General features: G+C 36.6%; 1 protein-coding gene across 3 annotated transcripts in view; it reads left to right on the top strand.

Moving 5' to 3' along the window:
- Window positions 1–5523: 5523 nt before the first annotated feature.
- Window positions 5524–22043, top strand: part of SCHIP1 (schwannomin interacting protein 1) — a 328921-nt gene continuing 312401 nt past the window's right edge. For all 3 annotated transcript variants that reach the window (XM_087965244.1, XM_087965246.1, XM_087965245.1), the window contains exons 1-2: window positions 5524–5606; window positions 10878–11028. In XM_087965244.1, coding sequence (XP_087821370.1) covers window positions 5533–5606; window positions 10878–11028 — 225 coding nt within the window. In that variant the 5' untranslated portion in view covers window positions 5524–5532. The remainder of the gene's footprint in view (window positions 5607–10877; window positions 11029–22043) is intronic.

Raw genomic sequence — 22043 nt, forward strand, 5'->3', positions numbered from 1 at the left:
CATCATTGAATTGATGAATTATTTTTCTGGTCTTCCTATCCAGGGCTCTTAGTTCTGCTTGAGTCCAGCCTGGTATTCCATCTGTGTACCTACTGACAGAACTTTCCAGATCTTAATTGTCTTTATGGCATTTCCTTCACTGAGTTTGGGTCTTACGATTTTCCATCTCATGATGTATTTACTTCTGACTTTCTTCTTGACTTCAATGTGCAAAATGTTGTCATCCTGAGGGTGACTACAGGGAAACTATTTGTAGTTTTTTTAAAATCCAGACTCTTAATGTTATTTTTTTAGGGCATTTTGATTCCTTCAATTTTCACAATTTTCCCCCTGTTAATGGTGAGGGTGGTACATTTGTCCACTACAAACTCCATCACAACAACCTGGCTGAAGTTATCTTAGTTCAATTATGAAGATTTATGGAAAAACAAAAATTAAAGAAATTTCAATAAAATTAATAAATTATAAAAGTCAAAAGTAAATGATGGCAAGAGCGATGAAGTAAGGGGAATCACTGTCCCTTGCCAAAAGCCTGGGTCTTCACCACAGATGGAAGTAAGAATAAAGGAGACAAAATTATATGGGATGACATTAGTGTGAGAATTTTAAGATCTGTATGGAAATGATTATTGAATAGTGAATCAAAACAAATGCTATAAATATTAATATCTGAGAATGAAATAGATGAACCAAGGTGGCTAATTTGTTAAGTTGATTGAGAAAGTTAGAATTCTAATTGAAAGTGTAGGAGAGAATACAAGGAGCAAATTTTTGGAAATCTACTTTGATTTTATGGCAAACTATTATGCCTTAGTAGATCACTGAAAAATTTATGACTATGATCAAGTATATTTATTGCATGTTTGTTGATTTAGAGAAAACATAAGATGAACTTGGCTTGAGTAAAGATGATGTTGATATGTAGATAGGATAGGATATGTAGATTGTGGATAGGAATGTGTATTTTGATATGGAAACAATGCTAAATGATTTTCTGTGAATGTAAGAAAGATTGAATGATACATTAATTTCAGATCCATACTTTTTGTATGAAGACGAAGGCAGTTAGGTTTGACAGAGTAGGGTGAAATTAGAACAGTTGAATTTCTGCATCTTGGTAGATTGTTTACTAATATGAGAAATGGAATGGAGAAATGTTAACACATGCAAATGCTGGTACAAAGTTAGGTGCATAATAAATAAATGCATAAGGTGCATTTATAATAAATGTATAATAAATAAATGCACAAAGGTAGGTGCATAAATGCATTTTTATTATCAGGAGTGGAAATGGATGAGCTTCAGATAGAGTCTGCCTACATAAAGCATAAAATTATGCCGTCTTTTCTTACTTAGTACCCAGGATTAGAAATGCTATACTAGATGGGAAATATTAAATAATAATTTAAGGTAGCCCTTGATTTACAACTACAGTTGGGACCAGAATCTCAGCTTTTGAGCAAAGCTATTGTTAAATCAGATGTCCATGTGACCACTTCAATAAACTATATTATATTTCCATGTCGGAAGCACCAAAGTATATTCATGATGAAAAGATCAGCCATTGACGTTGTTATTGCCCAGGGAATGCCCAGTTGAGAGTTCCTTTCATGTCCCTGTTAAGTTGCCCACTGAAGTGGTGCCCATCTATCTGTTCATAGTTACCCACTTTCAAGCTGCTGCGTCAGCAGGAGCAAGAGCAAGTGACGAGATCTCACCCCATCATGTGGCAGCAACCAGAACTCAAACATGAGCCTACCAATCATCAGCCCAGCATCATTATCATGTGAGCCAGGCTTCACTGAACAAGCACCATCCTAGTGTAACTGAGATCCCACCCCCCAAGCAGTTCTTTCATTCAACCCCAAGAAATAAGAGACTTTCTGGGTAAGCCTGCAGAGAAGATTGCAAATATATATCTCATGATCATGGGACACTTGACAATTAGAAATAAGTGCGAATAGCTTGCGAACACCCAAATCACAATAATATGATTGCAGGGGTAGGGATGCAACATTTTGTGAGGGCCAGAAGTCTTTTATGGGCTATTTCCAAGCTCATCATAATTCCAGAACATCATTAAAAGAATGGTGGTAATTCGAGAACTACCTGTAACCGCTCACCTTCCTTGCCAGGGAAAATATACTAATAAATGAAATAATTGCACTTTTGTTTCTTGTTTGTTGGTTCTTTCTTAGAAGAGTATTTGATTCTCTGCTGCTATAATAATGAGTTATTTTCTTTGCACTGTCTTTTGTTTATTTGTGTCTTCTTTTTTAAACATGTGTGACAAAGTACTTATATAGCAATGCCAACACTCCCCCATTATGAATTAAAGCAGCCTTTGCACAAAATTCTTGTTAATGGCCTTACTAACTATGGAATTTGGAATTTGAAGACTACCCATCAAGAAAGCACCAATTTTGATCTAACTACCCTAATGCCAATTATATTTTCTTTCATTCAACAGGTGAAATAGATTTTCCAAATATATTTTATATTTCTTTGATATTTTATGTTTACTGATTACTTTCTATAGATTGCTCTATTTTTAACTCAATGTTACATGTCATATTTTTATTCTGTGGCCTACTGCTTGGTTTTCAGTAAAAAATATGCTTTAAAAAAAGAAGTATGTACATCAGCATGAAGATAAAGTTGTGGGATTGTAACTAATGGTATTCAAAGAATGAATAGATGAGATGAATTGTGTGAAAGAAATTTGGTTCAAACAAATTACGTTAAAACCATGTCTAAGTAGCTTTGATAACATTGTAATAACTTTTTGTACCATTCATATACCACATTCAAATATTACTCCTTATCTGAGTACTGTAGACCTACAAACATTTCCATAAATATTGTGTACACATCCACAAGAGAGAGTAAAATGCTTGCATTCCAAAAAGCAAGCCTGCATTTTCAAACTTCAATTTCTTCCAACTATTAATATCCATTCACAGCAGTCAGGATGGAAAGAAAGAAAGAAAGAAAGAGCACTGTGTTGAATATTACAGTAAATTTACATGATAACACATTTAGGTAGGTATCATAATTCATCATGAATTTCAACAGAAGTTTTGATCACTTCCAGTTTAATTTTCTGATGTTAAAATTTACAGCTGGAAACTTCCAGCATAATGTGTTAGATGCATCTCCTAAAGCTGTGAATTAGAGTAACAACATTTTGGCTATAGTTTGTCATCAGCAAGCATCATTTGTGTGCTTTAAGGTCTGAGGGCAAAACATCAGAATCACTTTATGTGGACATAGCAACATATAGCTAGCTTCATAAATTTTGTTGCAGAGATCAATAATCAATACTTCATGTTTAATGATGCAAAACTGAAATTAGTATAGATTTTATGCCTTCTGCTCTTCCAAATTATACAAACTTCAGTAGCACTTTTTGTACTTGCTCCATTACCATTTTCCATAAATAATAAGCCAATAATATTTAAATGAATGTTTGAATGGTACCTAAAATGTTACAGACTACTTTTAAAAAGAAAAGAAAAGAAAAAACTTTTTAAAGTATTTAGCCTTAGGTTAACATAAAATAATGTCAAACACATACACAAAATGATTTATGGGAGTCTTGCAAGTTTTGTTACCCTTAGCCACATAAAAAGGCAATTGTAAATTGTTTCCACATTCTAAATTACCTTATGTTGCTTTGGGATATACTGAAAACAAAATTGACCCCTAGAGTGCTTTGGAAAATAGAAAGGGTTGCTTTTAGATTCAAGCATCCTATTGGAAGTAAAATGTGGGAAATTATCTCAGTTTATACATGTAAGAAAAAGAAATAGGAATAGATTTTTGAAGAAGGTTGGAATGAAAGATGAATGTGATGACAAGATATTTTTCCAAGTAGCTGTTAAATGGATTGAGAATGCTATGTGTTTAAAATATAATATTTCAATTCAATGAGAATGGGCTCAAAAAAATGAGAAAAAGTTGGAAAAATTCTACACATTCTGACTGAACTACACAAAAGTTGTTACTATGATAGTAATCAGCTCTCTGGAGCAATTGTGCAACAAAAATGCTATTATTAATAAATCTATAATGGATGGCAAAGTTATTGCCATTTTTAAAAATACCGAGTAAGAGAATTAAAGCTTACTAAAAAAACAGAGGACTTTTCATAATTACTTTTGGGAAAGAAGTTTCAAGAGTTTTATAAAGAAGGAACAGTTTCCTTTAACCCTATCTATTAGTTTTGTATTCAAATATTACACAAAATACTAATCCAGATGGTAGAGTCTTCCATCTATCTGAAAGTAATGATTATGAGTTCAAGCTAAAGTAATCAATTAGAGAGTAATATTTATTAAATTAAGCTAATATTTTATTATCTGCTATGTTCGTTTCTCTGCAGGAAGAACTCAAAAGGCTACAGCACACCTTGGAGCAAGTTAGCGATGGAAACTATTTACTTGAAAAGTAAGTACATTTTTAGATCTCCATATTAAAGTTCTACACAGTTTTAATTAACCTTTGCTTAGATTAAGGAAGAGCTTAATCAACTACAGCTTGAATAAGTGTTAACATGTAATTTGTAGAATAAGATAGAATTAATTTTTTATATGATGTAAACTTTCCTCCTGGGTATCATATGTTTACTCCCATGTGAAGCAAGAACTGTAAATCCCTCCATCAATGAACGAGTGAGTGAGTAAGTGAGTGAATGAATGAAAATACTTGTCTATGAGAGAAGGGTACTATATAGTGTAAATAGATCCCTGTCCCAATACAATCTAAAAATTAAGAAAATGAGGAGCTGTGGGGAAGAGGAGAAGCATTTGTGGGGGCAAAAGTTCTTACAAAAGGATTTGTTGAATTTTAAGGGGAAAGCTATCTGCTCTGGATTGCATATGGCATAAGGGGAAAAAAATGAAAAGGTTTGATTTTTTTTTGAAGGAATTAGAGAATTTTAGATGATGGTAAACCTTAAAGCTCCTGAAGCAAACATTGTAATAGATTAATAAAAGCCTGAAAACTGTGATGTGACAAGATGCAAAACGTTCATGATAGAGACAAGTAGTTTAGGTAACAGGGAGACAAAGCAAAGATTTAGGAACATCACCAGTTTGGAAGAGTTTCATAAATTAAATAAGGGGTGCCCTATTGCTAGAGTCCTTTATATAGTCCCCAAAATCCCTAGAGCACTGTTTGCTAAGAGTGTCAATCTAAGGGCGGTGCTGGAGGCAAACTAAAGTTACTTCATGTACAATCATCAGCAGTTTAGCAATGATACCTTATACATAGTCCAAGCCATTCTCAATAAGCAGTAGCATTACATAAATCAAAAACAGAAGGTCTGTGTCATTGGAAGACTGGCAAATTAATTTGCTCTTATATGTGTTTAGAGCAGCCTAATTGTTCCCGCTCATATTTTGTGCCAAAGGAAGCTATTTTAAAGCAAGCAGATTCAAAATGTTTTGTTTCAAGGATAAATGTTTGTGGTGACTATAAGAATGAAATAAATTGTAATGAAGAACTTTTTTTTACAGCCATCAGCTTGCTATGGACATGGCCATGGAGAATAATATTGAGAAATATCATATCAATTTACAGCCCTTGGAATCAAAAGTGAAAGTGTAAGTGACCTAAAATAATTTGGCAATTACAATAATATTACTTGAATTCAGGGGATCTTGTTAGCATGGCCAATTGACTTTGATGTTTCAGTGCCTTTGTTGTTATTTAAATATAAGGTAGACAAGAAATGGCAAGGAGAACAGATGGAGCCCATTCAAATTCTATAAACTAACAGTTTTGGGTGATAATGCAATGTGCAATTTAGGAAGAGCTTTTAGTGTGGCTCATTGATTTCTGAACAAAGAAAAAATATTGAAAGAGTCAGGATGGGCCCACCTACAACATGGGAATATGACATACCCTGATCTCACGTGTTAATTACAGGGACGCTGTTCATATAATATCAAAATATTTTTGTGATCTAGCTAACACACAAAAGAAAAACTGTGAAAGCAAGAGAATCTTTTCATTTTTTGACTTTGTGGAGCTAGTTCACAAATTACATTTAACGTAAGATTTTTGGAACAGAATGAAAATGAAACCCAATATCAAAGGAGCAGAATGTAGGATTCCCTTCTCTTTACCAGCTGTATTTTCCAAATGACCACAATTACACTAATCCAATTGTGAGATGACTAAAATGTGAGTGACCATCTGAAGGGATTCCTGATCCAAGAAGGGGCACAACCTGGGGTGGGATTCTACCGGTTTGCACCAGTTCTATTGAACCGGTTGTTAACGTCACTGGTAGTTCTTAGAACCAGTAAAACCGACACCTGGCTGGCCCCGCCCCGCTCTGATGCTCCTACAGGCCAAAACCCTTTTTTTTTTACTGCGCATGTGTGACATTTTTCGAGCATGCGTGTCAATCCTTGCCTCATTCTTTCGCCCGCTCACCCCTCCCTTCACTGGCTCCGCCCCGCCACTCTCCGCCGTTCCTATGCTCCAAAAACCAGTTTTTTTACTGCGCATGCACAGCAATCCTTGCCTCATTCTCCCCTGCCCGTCCCACCCCACCCCTACTTATAGCGCATGTGCGCTACCTACAAAAATCAATGTAACAAGAAGTTGCCTGCCTCATTTTTGGTAAGCTGCTTTTTTTATTTTTGTGTTTATTTATTTCTTTAGTATCTGTTTTTGTCTTTATTAAAACAAAACCCATAGCTCCTCGTAGCTGCCCGAGCCTTGCCCAACCCTCCCCGTAGCTCCTCGTAGCTGCCCGGGTCTTGCCCAGCCCTCCTCATAGCTCCTCATAGCTGCCCAAGCCTTGCCATGCCCTCCCCGTAGCTTCCCGTAGCTGCCCGAGCCTCCCCCCCCGTAGCTCCTCGTAGCTGCCTGGGCTTGCCCAGCCCTCCCCAGGGTTCCCCAGGCCTTGGAAACTGGCAAAAAACACTTGCTAAGCAACTGGCCACTAAGTGAGGACCTGGTCATTAAGCTAGGACCACTTAAACTTGAGTTGCCAGCCACATGGCCACCTGCCCAGGCCTTGCCTAGACCTCCCCAGGCCTTGGGAACTGGCAAAAAGCACTTGCTAAGCAACTGGCCACTAAGTGAGGACCTGGTCATTAAGCAAGAACCACTTAAATTTGGGTTGCCTGTCACATGGCCACATGGCAATGCCCACCCCAGTCACATGACCACGTAGCCACGCCCACCCCAGTCACGTGACCACCTAGCCACGCCCAGTCAGCAAGCCACTTCCACCCCAGTCACATGACCACCAAGCCACACCCACAAATTAGGCCATGACCACAGAACCAGTTGTTAAGAAATTTGAATCCCACCCCTGGGCACAACTGGCACATTAAGTGTACCTGTGCCAATGTCCTCTTGGGCACCTGGTCTTTGAACAAGAGCTGAGAATCTCAAAGGATTCCCAGATTGCACACAACTCTGAAATGGTGAAGTGAAACCCTGCTGTCAGTCATGAAATACATCCAGAACTAAAGGGTGCACAAGTAAACATAGCCTGAGTTGGTTGTTCCTCATCTAGACTCACATAGCCTCAAGGCAGCGGGTCAAAAACTTTAATTATTTTGCTTGGCCAACCAGAGGTCAAAATATACAACTTGGTATCATCACTGTATACTTTTTAAACAATATCTCCCATCCTAGACCATTTGGACAGTTATTCTCTCAGTTGCCTTCTCTTGCATCTTTAGGACTTTTAACAAAAGAGTTGAGAGGGGGGGAGGAAAGGAGAGGGGGAGAGAGAGAGAGAGAGAGATTGTTCAGACATGAAACCACAGCAATGCAAACACTGTTTCAGAGATATGTGAGGCATTTCTTTTCTTCTTTTCCTGACTAAAGAGAGCTGTTGGCTCTGAAAATCACAGCCTGTCTACTAAAAGATGCTTTGCAATCCTTTTAGGATTGCTCTGTCTATTTTTTTACCCTTTATTTGTATTGAAGAAGAAGCAGAGAAATGAAAACAAATGAAATGGCATAAGAATGTAAAGAAATGCATTAGAATATCATGAGGCTATTCTATGGAAGTTCTCTTCAGACAAACAACTATTCAGTTGTAAAGAGCAATGTTTTGAATTAACTACTATTCTTCTCACAAAGCTATTCAAAATCCAAAGCTTCTTTGATATTACACTGCCATCTGGTGTTTGTAGATTTCCCATTCAGCATCTTAACAATTCAGAATATAATGTTGTTTTTTAATGGAAGCTTCTTTCACATTGTGAACAAGAACAGCAAAAAGGGTAACAAGAAAACAAGAGAAAATAGAAAACAGTATATGTTTTTGTTTATATTTTATATAACTATATATAAAGAGATTCTGTCCAAAATCAAAACAGTCTGCAGAGTTTGGGGGGAAAACAGATTTTTGTCTGGCTAAGACCCTAGAAAGGTATTGGAAGCAATAGTGGTGGTGCACCACCTGAAATATCAGGCAAATGTTTTTTTGTTGAAAAATTTATGAATCCATTATTTTGTGGAAGTTAACAGTATCAATGGCTCCATGATAGATACATGGAGACTGAATGAAAAGTAAAGCCCTCAGGATTAGAGATTGAAAAGACATAGCAGCATGGACAAAGTAAGAATGTTGACATCTTTAGCATGTGTTTTTTCACCTCAGTTGATGGGAAGTCATTCTGTTGCCATTTGTAAAATGAAAGCCTCAAGTAAGTACACTTCAAGCAATCTGTTGTGATTGAATTTTTGTCTGCCAAAGTAGGGAAATTGACCACCAAATATAGGTTGTTTATGGTGATGACTTTGTTGATATGAGATCTGTCAACAAGGCCTCAAACAGGACCAAAAAGAATGGTGAACTACAAAGAAATATGACAGCAACCAATAAGCTTCACATAAGAAAGCTTGATGAACTGACAATCCACAAATTACCCAAAATGCATTTCATAGGTACACGGGGTCACATTGTTGATATTGTTCAATACTGTAGGATTATGCAGGTTGGATGCCTCTTACTCTACTGATAGATAAAACTTTCAAGAATTGAAATTTGCCAATATTTTTTGTCATGCCAAAACAATGAAAGTGAAAAATTTCTTCACAGAATTGTAATAACCAATAAAATCTTGATTCATCTTTATGACCCAGAAAGAAAGCATCAGTCCATGGAATATTAACACAATCCCTTGCATTCATCATCATTATTATCATCAATATCGTCACATCACCACCATCACCACCACCACCATCATCCTGGTTTCAGCAGAAAGATTCATAGTTAGTTTTTGGGAGTGCATGTGGTGTTATTCACTTGAATTTCCTTGAATATGACATCACTATGAACTGAGTGCTACAAAACTTTAATTCAGAAGCACAAGAAGGACGTTTTGGGGGCAGTTTGTTGGGGGAAATATGTTGACACTGTAAACCACTTAGAAGGACCGTAAAGCATTGTGAAGCGGTATATAAGTCCAAAGTCAGAGGTGGTATTCAGCAGGTTCTGACAAGTTCTGGAGATCTAGTAGTGGAAACTTTTATTAGTTCAGAGAACCAGCAAATACCACCTTTGACTGGCCCCATCCCCATCTATTTTCTGCCTCCTGAGTCCCAGCTGATCGCCTAGGTCTTCTTTTGTTGCCCTGCACAGGAGAATGGAACTGGAAAGCAGGTTAGTGGGCTCGAGAGGGAATGGGATTTTGCAGTAACCTTCCCCCTGGAGTGGTCAGGGAATGAGAACTTTACAGTATCCTTCCCCTGCCACGCCCACCAAGCCACGCCCACAGAACTAGAAGTAAAAAAAAATTGAATCTCACCACTGATCCAAGTGCTATTACTATTGCTATTTTTCTTCCAAAGGATAATGTTGGCCAGAAAAAAAAGTGAACTGTGATCTCACCATCTTACCCAACCATTTGACTATAAAGAGGTGGTAAGGGCTGTCAAAACCTGACAAGAGACACAAAGCATCGAGTTTTTTCACAACAACTTTAGGAAGCTCGTCCATCTTGGAAAGAAGTATATAGCAAATAGTAATGCTTATGTGTAGAGATAAATACAGGCAACCAAAGAGCTAATTTCAAGGATTACTTTCTGGTTTCTTTTATTAAAAAATCTATATAAAGTAATGTTAGAGAGATGGAAACCTTACTTTTCATTCAAATCACACATCTTTTTTGTTCTATCATTGGATTAATGCCTCTGAATACTAGTTGTTGGAGAATGTCAGGGGAAATGCTACACTCACATTTTGTTTTTCACAAGCATCTGGTAGCCACTGTGGGAACTGAATGCTGAAGTAGGTAGGCTTTTACTTTAATCCAGAATATCACTTTTTTCTGTCTGTTCAAGTTAAGATTTTTTTTCTATAATTCTTTATCAAAAGAAGTGAATGGACATATTCATTAAATATCTTATCTGAAGTTAGCTTTAAATGAATTTAGTAAGACTTTCGGGAATTTCTATGTAGGACTGCATATTTAATTTATATGATTAATTCTCCCACTGTGATATACTCTTAAGTATATAATTTTAAACCCTGGACTTTGATTTTAAAACATATTCATTTATTTAAAATTGTGGAGAGAATACTTTGCTCCCACTGCAGGTTCTCCTGAACATTTTACAAGCTAGGCTCATGAACTTCTGCCCTAGAGACTTGTTCTGATATATTCCTCTCTCACTGGGGGAAACGCCAACTAGGAGTCATTATTGGATAAAGGTTTTTAGTGAAAATATGCTTTAAATACAGCATTTGAAAGAGAAATTTTTAAGGAAAGCATTTCCCATAGTGTGCAAAGTCTTGTTTCAATTTTGCAAGGGTTGCCTTCCAGAATTGGTATCTAGGGAGGTGCATGAATACAAAATGTATGCTCATATTCATCCATCTTTCAAATTTCATATAGCATTCAAAGAGCATGGCGTGAATATCTCCAACGTCAAGATATACAGAGTCAGAACCATTTGGAAAAGCGCAGTCCTTCACCGCCTTCCTTGTCATCTGGCAAAATGAGCAGTTCTATCAGTATGAACATCTTTTCAGATGACAGTACACCCGTGAGTACATTTTTCCCTTCCACTGTTAAATATTTTTAAATGTCCAGTTCAGGGTCACCTCTCATAGTAGCTTTTATATTATGCTTCGGCTATTTGCTAAATCTGCAGATTTTACACACTTGCCTTTTATATTCATGCTTTACATTAGTGACTGTGGTTGGGCAAAAGCAGAAATCTTGCATATATAAATGCCATATTTGTGCTATTGAGTCTTCTAATGTTTCATATTCTGGGGGAGTATTTATATTGTAGCTATCAGCCAGAAGTGGGCTTCACGTAATTTAACAACTGGTTCGCCTAGTGCATAACCGAAAATGTGAGCATGTGCGCTCACCTTTCACACTTGCATGCAGCTTCAAACACATGGTGATTTTATACATACAGCTTCCAACACACCTTCTCAGGCAGCTGTGGTGAGTAGAGTGGGCGTGGTGCGGAAATCAGCTGGGCTGCGTGGGTGAGATGAGTGAGCCAGTGAGTGAGATATATAGGATGGGATAGCACCAAGGTGGGTGGGTGGGTCCAGCCGGTGATCGGAACTACTGGTATGGGCGAACCGGTCCAAACTAGCAACAGCCCACCTCTGCTATCCAAATTTTGACAAACTAGATCAAATGTTTAAGAAACTCAATTTACAGCACACGCAACTTATTTTCTTCAGTGATCAACTGCTCTATCCATATTTTACTTTTACTATATATCAAAGAAGTAAAACATCTGTCATGGAAATTAAAGAACAAATATGGAACCTTAATTAGAAATTGGAACAGAACAGCATGATATGTCCCTTACTATGCTTTTCATGTTTAATACTATCTGCCCAGATTATAAGATAGCAATCACCCTGACATAACCATTGTTTTCTTAAAATAGATTGCATTTTTTTCACAAATGCAATTACAGTATCCCTAAGCAACTGCAATGTCAAAGAATGGCTTGCATCAATAGAACGGAAATCAGCTAGATTGATTGGGCGTTGTGAATAGAAGTAGCATTTCACTGAAGCTGTTGGGTCAGCCTATCAAAGTGAAGCCTACAATGTATACATTCTGTAGGTCACAGACATATATAATGGAGAAAACTGTTTTCTTTACATTCATGGCCTGATCTGATCCTGGAGTTATACTTCAAACTGTCCTAATGATTTTATATTTGACAAACTTGCTGATATTTCACTTTTCAGTGATGCAGAGATATTTTGGAAGGAAATCATACTTAGAGTAGAAACTATCTGAATTTCATGTATAAATTAGTATTAATATTATGTCAGTTGAAACTATAGTTTTAAAGGATCCATATAAGTTTTCCCCAAAAAAATGAATGTAATTGCTATGTAGGGTTATAAGATGCAAATGTAAAAATTAAGCTGATGGGATAATTAAACTAATTATTGGGTTAAGAAATAGCAAGTAAGGAAAATCACTGAATTTTCAAGCAGATCCTGTAACTACATGTGAGGCTTGTTTCTGAAAAATACCCAGTGATATACATTTCATATGGAAAAGTATAAAAACATTTTGTGAATGGCTTTAGCTGCAGTTGAAACTAGCTGAATTAACTTATACCTTTTTACGATCTACTACTTGTGAACGCTAACAGTAATTTGATCCTTTCTCCAAAGCATACTCTTCTTTTAAGGATTGTTCAGGGTGTTTAAAAAAAAGCAAAACTTTTAACCTGTTCAGAAAGAGGAAAGGAAGCAATACTTTTGACTTTATTTCACTTTGTGACTTTATTTCACTGATAGGTTTCATGTCCCAAAGGAACTTTTTCAAGAGGCAACTGGACTTTCTTGTTTTTCTTTGAAAACATTTCATTTCTCATCCAAGAAGCTTCTTCAGCTCTGTGAGGATAGTGAGGAATAGAAAGATTAATGTTTCTTGCAGATAGCTGGTCATTTGTATTCTTCTAGAGAATACAAGGGTTGAGGGTTGGAAGTTTATCTGTTTATCTGTGTCCAAAGGGTCACCTGAGTAGTGCAAATGGGTGTAGAGCCTTCTTGGCATAGATGGCGTCTTTGATTCCTCTTTCAAACCAGCTGAGACCTGAGACATTCCATAGATATTTAGCTATGATTTTCAACCATTTTTCAATAATGGAGCTTCTCTCCCCCCCCCTCTCTCTCTCTCTCACACACACACACACACACACAGAGAGAGAGAGAGGTGGGGGGAGAGAGGGAGGGAGAGAAAGAGAAAAACACACTCTGGCTAGGTTTATTTATTTTTATTTTTATTTATTTTAATTTGTCAATCGCTTACAAGATAAAAGGTATAAGTATATACATAGTTATGAATACATGAAATGGGTACATATAAGAAAAATAAAAGAAACAATAGGACAAGGATGGTAGGCATGTTGGTGCACTTACGCACACCCTCTACAGACCTCTTAGGAAAGGGGTGAGATCAATATTAGACAGTCTAAAATTAAAGTTTTTGGGGTTTGGGGAAGAAACCACAGAGTCAGGTCGAGTATTCCAGACATTGACCACTCTGTTGCTGAAGTCATATTTCCTGCAATCAAGTTTGGTGCGGTTAACCTTGAGTTTGTATCTATTGTGTGCTGTTGTGTTGTTATGGTTGAAGCTGAAGTATTCATTGACAGGTAGGACATTGCAATATATGATTTTATATACTATACTAAGATTGGACCGAAAGCGGCGTAGTTCAAGGTTTTCTAGGTCTAGAGTTTCAAGTCTGGTGGCATAAGGTATTCTGCAGCGAGTAGAGGAGTGGAGAACTCTTCTTGATAGGACACTCCCAATTTTGACCGTTTGTTGTCTGTTTGACAGGAATGCTTCTATCCAGTTATGCAGGTGTCCAGAGATAGCATAAGATTTTAGTTTTAGGAGTAGTTTGTCATGTACCACTGAATCAAAGGCTTTACAGAAGACTATGTAGATTGCGTCTATTGCTTTGAGTTGTGTAGTCCATATGTTTTTGCAGTGTAAGAGTTGCAGATTACAGGATAGTTTTTTCTTAAACCAAATTGTTTATTAGAGAGTAGGTTGTTTGTCTCTAAGTGGAGGATAATGGATTGGTTAATAATTGATTCCATGACTTTACAGGTGATGCAACATAAGGAGATTGGTCTGTAATTTTCAACTAGGCTGGGGTCTCCCTTTTGAAGATGGGGATGACCGTGGCTTGTGACCATAGGTTAGGCAAGGAGCTGGTCCTGAAAGATTTTTCAAAGGTTATGCTTAGAGGTTCTGCTATGGCAGTGGATAGCCTTTTTAAGAAGTACGCACATATTCCGTCTGGTCCAATAGATAGAGATGGTTTTAGATTGCGTAGTGCTTTTTCAACATTGTCTTCTGTAAAATCAATAAGTATTAGATCATTGTAGTTGTCTGTGATTCGACTAGGAAATACTGGGCATCATCCATTGCTGTTTACAAATACTGAGCCAAAGAATGTGTTAAAGATGTTGGCTTTAATGGTGTCGTCATTGCAGTCTTTACAATTAGGTCCTATCAGGGGTGGGATGGACCTTGAGTCTTTTAGTTTGTTGTTTACAAAATTGTAAAAAGCGGGGGTGGAATTGGTGTGTAGAAGGTTTTCCTCTTGTTTAATGTGATAATTGGTGCATTCAGTCTTTATCTGGTGGCATAAATTTTTGTATTGACTTTTGAAGTTGGAAACGTGACCAGATTTGTTTTTCTGCCAGAGTGATATCTTTTTGGATTGAAGTTATTGTTATGGGTAATCTGTTTTTTTTTTGTTTTTTTGTTTTTGTTTTTGGGAGTTATTATTGATACATATAGTTTGATGACTCTTTTGAATTCAAGCAAAAATGTGTTGTAATGGTCTTCAACAGTATTGCATCCAGTGAATAGAGATTGCCAATCAAGGGATGAGATATCATTGTCTATAAGATCATAGTCACCTTTTTTGAAGTTATAATTGGGGATTACATCATTGTGATGATTTTTGTGTGGGCGTATGTTGAGACAAAAGTCAATCTTATTGTGGTCACTGTTGGAAAAGGGTTCTTTAGTTTGTATTCCGTAAATTAAATTCAAACTATTGCAGAAGATGAGATCGAGGCAGTTGTTAAGTCTAGTATTGTTGGTTACTAGTTGTTGCAGTCCCAGATTTGTAACAGCATTGTAGAAGGTTGCATGTATGGGTTCAGTTGTACATTTGTTTAGGATCCAGTTAATATGAGGTAGACTGAAGTCACCAAGAAAGATAAAAGCATGTGGGCAGGATGTTGCCCATGTGAGTAGTGAATTTAGCTTGTTTACATGTTCAATGTCATAATCAGGTGCTCAATGACATAGTAAGAATCAAAATATGATATTTAAGGATAGTTCACAGATGATGGTCTCAGGAAGAGCAAGCTCCTGGGTAACTTGGATGTTTTTTAGATGTAGGGACTTTTTATAGAAGATAGCAACACCACCTCCTCAACGAATTTCACAATCTGATTGGTAAACATGATAGTCTCTTACTGTGGTAATGGAGTCAGGGAGAGATGCGTTGAGCCATGTTTCACAGACAAATATGATGTTGAATTTAGCCATATTTAGTAAGAGGAGAAATTCAGGTATTTTATTCACAAGGCTTCTTGCATTGAGTAGCTTGCATTTAAGCTGTAGTTGGAATTGAGGTAGTTAGGGACGTGCATACCTAGTCTTGGGTGATGGTGGATTGATTGAAGTAGGGTTGTGGTTGAAGGTTAAAGCTGAGTTGTGGGTTGTGTGACTTACTTTTGATATAGTCAACATGGTAGTCAATGTAGAGATCCTTCTCTCCATTGTATAGACATTTTTTGAGTTCTGTGCGGAGTACACGGGAGCGGGCACGTTGCTGTATGGTTAGGTCAGGGTGAGAACGGAGGTTCTTATGGTTGGTGTTGCTTTTGGCACGTGAATTTACAGTATAAATGAATTTATGTTTGCTTGATTTATTTTTGCAAATGACCCTGCAGAAGCGTGGGGCCACAGAGCCGTCTCTGTTTTTGAACTCTGGGCCGATGCAGGTAACCCCGATGTGGGAAATGTCAAGTATTTCAACAGGGGAGATGGTTGATGCTTGATAAACACTGATGATGTTGCAGACAGGTGTGATGTCATCATTGTCATTGATGTCCTCTAGACCAAATAAGATGGTGTTTGGACGTTTCCATTCGTGCTCAACAGCTTCTCTGATGAGGATTGGGATATCATTATTTGTCTGATTTATGTTTTTTTGTGGATTGGGTTGTGGTTGTTGGGTAGAGATGTGGTTTGTAGCTATTGGATGTTCCGGTTTTGCGTTGTGTCTTTTTTTTCAAGGTTGGATAATATTTCTTTTAAAGTGTCCAGGGATGCTGTTATGATGTCAAGGGATGTTATTTGTGTTTCTATGGTATCAACTTTTTCAAACAGATCCAGTTTGGGTCTGCATGATTTGCAGAGATATGGAAACTCATTGGATGATTCTAGGTATTGAATCATTTGCTCGGGTAATCCCAAGCATTCATGATGAGCGTATTTGTTACATAGAGAGCATTTGATGGAATTTTCATTATCCTTTAGAGTTTTATAGCATTTAAGGCATGTGCAGGAGTCTTGTGGTTCATTGGTGGGGATTACTTTCTCTTTCGGTTGTGGTTTGGCATTGGATTTTTTTTCTTGGCATGGTAGGTTTGTTAAGATGGTACGTTGATTAAATTCCTTAATGAAACAATTTTGGGTAATCAATATAGCCAATATCACACCAATCAATCAATTGCAATAATCTCTCTAGTCAAATAATTTTGCTAAGCAACAATCAATTTAATCAATTAATTATACTAATCGCTAATCAATTAATTACACTAATCATTAATCACACTGTTCAATTAAATTCACTAAATCACTAATTTTACTAATCACTTAAATTACATGAATCTTGATCTTTTAAACTAATCAGTAATCACACCATTTGCACTAAACACTTTAATCACACTAATCAATTAAAACAATAAATCAATTAAACCATTAATAAATTATTTTATAGAAATTGATTATCTAATCATTGATATAGGTGATGAGGTAGAAAAGTTGTAAGTTTTGAGGTACTGAATTAATCAGTGTTTGATTAAAGTAATGTAGTATTGAGAGTCTGCAAGGAAAGGGTTAATTGTTTTACTAGCAGGTGTTATTTACCGGGTGGGAAGGATTTATTGCTCTGATGGCTGCTGCTATTGCGCTGTAAACAATAGGCTGTAACAGGATGTTCAAAAGCACTCTGGATTATTGAAAGAGAGCAAAACTTGCTGAATTAAAACACTTTAACTACAATCAATATGTCTCTGAATAAGATTATTTTCCAATAGTTTCCCAAAGTTCTTCAAGTTGAGTAGTAGTAAAAATACAGTCCAGAAATTTGGGTTAACCAATCCAATATGTCCTTTACTTTTAAAGTTACTTCTAGCTGCAATATCTTTTCTTTCTTTACTAAATCTGACAGTTGCTCCCGATCGTTAATTGCAGCTAATTTCCTCCTTTGAGTCCCACTTTCCAAGGAAAATCCCACTGTAGAAATTGGAGTGATTCTTACCAAGACTAAGCACGCTGTTATAAGATCTTTCCTTTCTTTTTCATTTCCATCTCAGCTGCCTTCCCAGCTTCGATTCAGCCATGCTGGCGGTTCTCTTTTTAGTTCGGATGGAGGGGTTTTCTTCGGGTTAGTCGAGGAGACTCTCCTCTCCTTGCGACTACTGAAGCATCCCCTCTTAATCTCATTTCTACCTCTGCTATCTGGTATTCATCCAGTTTCAGATCAAAGGAAGTTTATAGAATTAATGTATTCTGCTATTTCTGAAATTATTTTCTGGAAATCCATAGTTTCCCCCCTCTCCCAGGTTCCTTATATTCAGAGCTCTCAACTGATAGAGAGAATGCAATTGTGCTACCCAAAAGCTCTAAGACATATTCAACAAATATCTTGGAAGTCGATCTAAGCTGAAATGGGAATGGCAATATATTCACAAAACTGGATGAAATGTAAGCATTGAATTTGAAATAGTGAGTACGTAATATATTTAATAAGGGTCTCATATTTATCTTCCCAAAGGACAGAATATGTTAGTGGTGTCCCTACTGCTACAAGAATAATCTTAACCGTTTATCTATGCTCGTCTCCCTAGACACGTTATTGCATTCTATCCATAATTATTCAAAGTCTGCTTTGCTTTACTCTTGTTTACTGTTCTAATAGAGTTATGGCTTGTTAATTTCAGTTATTGCTCTTTATCTCATTATTTCTTTAGGTTCAGTATATTACAAAAAATTAACATTATTAAAAAATGAAATCAATGTTGCTTTAAAAATGGAATTAATTGGAATGGTGTGTGTGTATGTATATGTATATTTGTGTGTATATACACACAGACACAGACACACACGCACACAGACACACAGACACAGACAGACACAGACACAAACAGATACAGACACACACAGAAACAGACACACACAGAAACACATATATGTATAAGTATATGTATATGTATAAAATTCCACAAGAGGTCTCTCTTCTTCCATCATAGAAACAAATAATTTGGCTGACTATAAAATAAAATAATAAATTTCTATTTGGTAAATCTTGAATAGGTTGGAAGCAAAGCAAGGTTAGATCTGGGAAAACAGGAATCCCAGAGCAATAAGCTATCCTTGAGTCCAATTTGTTTTTCCAAAGTTCACTTCTACATTTCCCAGAAAAGAGACCTGCTGGACTTAAGGAAAAGTTTTCAGTTTGCCATACTGATGGAAGAGAAAGCTGTATCAACCAGTGACTTTAGTACCATAAAATATAATTTTGCACATCATTATCTTACATTTTGCATTGGATTCCTGCGTATTATTTTTATGAAGCACAAGTAGCTGATATTAATGAGCTAGTGATCAATGGTCATACAAATCACTATTAAGACTTCCAAGTTTTTTTCTTGTTCATCCCATACTTTCATACAATCGATATCTATGTCAGATATTAATACAGAATTTGAAACATATTTGAATGTCCTATGAATGCCATTTATGTATCGCATGATGGTGATTGCTTGGTGATTCGGGTTTTTTCTAAATAGGGATGGAGTGTCTGTTTGCAGTTTTAGAAAAAACATTTGCAAAATATAAATTACTGTACTTATAACTAATCATTTTCTAGACCAGCGTTACTCAAAAAAAAATGCAAACACTTGGAAAATTTCATAAGATCAGAGAATATTCTGCACATTTTCCCCTTCTCAAACATTATGATAATTTGGAGGTACTTGCTGTTCCAGATTTCATACAGTCTAACAATATTTTTGAAGGAAAGCTAGAGTTTTGCCAAACGTCTTTCCAAATTTTTTCTGGTTGTGTAGTATTCGAAATTCTACTTTCCTGCTGCTTTCTCATTTTAAATCTCTATTTCTTCTTGTTGAATGTAGTGGAGAAAACCCAAGCAGCAGATTCACACTAATAAAAACTATTGCAATGCTGGCCACTCTAGAGCAAAATTTTAAATATAATCATACATTTGACATCTTCCTTTGAAGTCAAGGACCTATATACCATATTACGATCTGCATTTCAAAAGCAGCTCTTTGGTCAGCATGGAATCCAAATTCAAAATCCTGCCTACTCTGTGCAATTGCTTCCATATTTGTTTGTATCCTGATCATAGTGAAGTGGTTTGAATTTACCAAAAAAGAAGACCTCTGCAATATGTAATTGTGATGGACTATAGTGAAGCTACAGTTAGGAAAGAGAAGCACATTCCAATGAAGTGAATGAGACAAAAGGCAACACAGTCCAGAGCTGGACAGGAAACAGAGGAAGAGAGTTAGGGTAGCCACTCCTTAGAATTTCCCAAGGTATATCTGTTAGGCTGCAAAGACTAAAGGTTCAATGTGGCAAGAATCTGTCTATTGGATTTAAGCAAATAAGGAACTGAACTTTGGCTGGCTTATTTTATGTCACTAGTGGGCTTGTACTGACAGTAATAGTATATAAGCAAATACATCTCCCCACCTCAATGTGCATTAGTGCATTACAAAAGTATCTGTGTTTGTTATCATCATTATTAATTTTAAAGAATGGATTTTATGCTTAGTATAAACCAATACAGCTCAGTGAGATTTGATTCCTGCTATGTGTGACCTGCTTCTTAACACTCTGTTGTAATGCACTTCCTGTGCCTCTGTACTTTACAATTAATGTAAGTATGCATATTTACAGTTGAATATTACTGTGGAAAACATCACAAAAAATGGAAAAAAGAATGCTTACAGTAGTGGTTTGTTTCAAACCTTCAAGCTCACCAGATAGTTTGTTTCCCTCTGGCCCTGGTCACATAATGCCAAATTTAAAAAAAGAAAAGAAATCACATTTCCAAGATAATCAGGGAACACCTTTTTCCTTTTACTCCCTTGAAACTGGTGATTTGAGCCATTATATAGAGTGTTGACTTTTGTGTTAGTCAGCCATATCACCGTTTTCATTTGGGTGATTTTATATGGGATTTTTAAAGGCTGTTAGGAATTCATGAGCTGGGGAGAGCTACTAAAATTGAATTTCCCCCTAGCCAATATGATGTGGTCGACATGTAATCATTCATTTGCTCACTGATGCATTATCTAGAGTGATTGGGATGTTCCTTCTGGTGTGTTCTTTGCACAAAAAATAAAAAAAGAAAAGCAAGCAGGCAAGGAAGCGGTGATTTACTGTCTGTTTGAAGGTAAGCAGCTTTATAGAGAAAAGTTGATCTAACCCTATTCCTGTTGAGAAGCTACAAAACAATACTCTGCTGCTACTGCTGTTGTTTTTCTCCCACAAACCTCTCATGCCTGATAAATCATTGATATCGTGGCACAGCAGGGAGTTAAAACATGTTTTTGAGCTACTACTTACATTCAGAGGAAATTAACATCATCTTTGCTGTATAAGGCAACAATTACTAGCTTTAAACCTGGAGATTCATGTCATTGTTGAGAATCTAGGAAAATTCTCCTCATTTTACATTTTTCTTCTCACCAAAATCTGTTAAGGCAAAAGGAAAAGACAAAAAGTTTCCCTTGTTAACTGGGATCACAAATCCTGTGGTAAATGGGAACTCTTGTCAATGTTTTATTATATGTTGATAGGTTTATTCCATAAATTCCTCCAAGTCCTGCTGTGTTGCCTCTTTGTGGTGGGGGGAATGTTCCTAGGAGGGATAAGTGAAGAATGTCAAGTGTGTGTACCAACAGTATATATTCCCCGCAGGTTTACCCATGCATGAAGGTCATTCCAGCTGCCCAGCTAAAGTAAGCAGAAACCTATCTTGGCCAGTAGCAATACAGAAATATGCCAGAAGCAGATGATCACTTTACTGACAATAACAAAGGCACAAACTCAAACTGTGCAGCAGAATGCAATGGTAAATCACTCCTGTATTTTTACTGAGAAAACCATATGGATAGAAAATATAAAATGATTGGCATCTAGTGCCAGATGATGGCCTTCAAGTAAGATGGCACTCAACATGCCAGTGAAGGAGAGCTGAAGATTTTTCAGAGTAGTAATTGTTTTTATGACATGGCTACTTTAAAGTCTTTGGGATGTAGAGTTGCTGATGTTGTCACACAGGAAAAGAAAATCTGGAGCTGCAAAGATAGAATTACTATAGATAATGGAATGTAAAAAGCATGAACATAGGAAAGCTCAATACATACAAGTAAAACAAAACAAATTGATATCTTCAGTATCTGTGACTTGAGAACTGGACATTTTTAGCCAGATGATCAAACAGTTTATTATTCAGGATATGAAAAACAAAAGATGAACCATGTTGGTTTTATAGTTAGGAAGAACCATGTTGGTTTTATAGTTAGCAAGAACAGCATTTGGCAACACTGCAATCTATAACTAAATAATATCATAATACAGAATAGAATACACAGTAAGAGAGTTGGAAGGAAGTTTGGAGGTCTTCTAGTCCAACCCCCTGGTTAAGCAAGAGACCCTATACCATTCTGGACAAATGGTTGTCTAATGAAAAATTTCCAATAATGGA

Source organism: Notechis scutatus, chromosome 4 (genome assembly GCF_049901735.1).
Source record: "Notechis scutatus isolate UNSWTSFEM ecotype Mainland chromosome 4, rNotScu1.2, whole genome shotgun sequence".
NCBI classification, from domain to species: Eukaryota; Metazoa; Chordata; class Lepidosauria; order Squamata; family Elapidae; genus Notechis; species Notechis scutatus.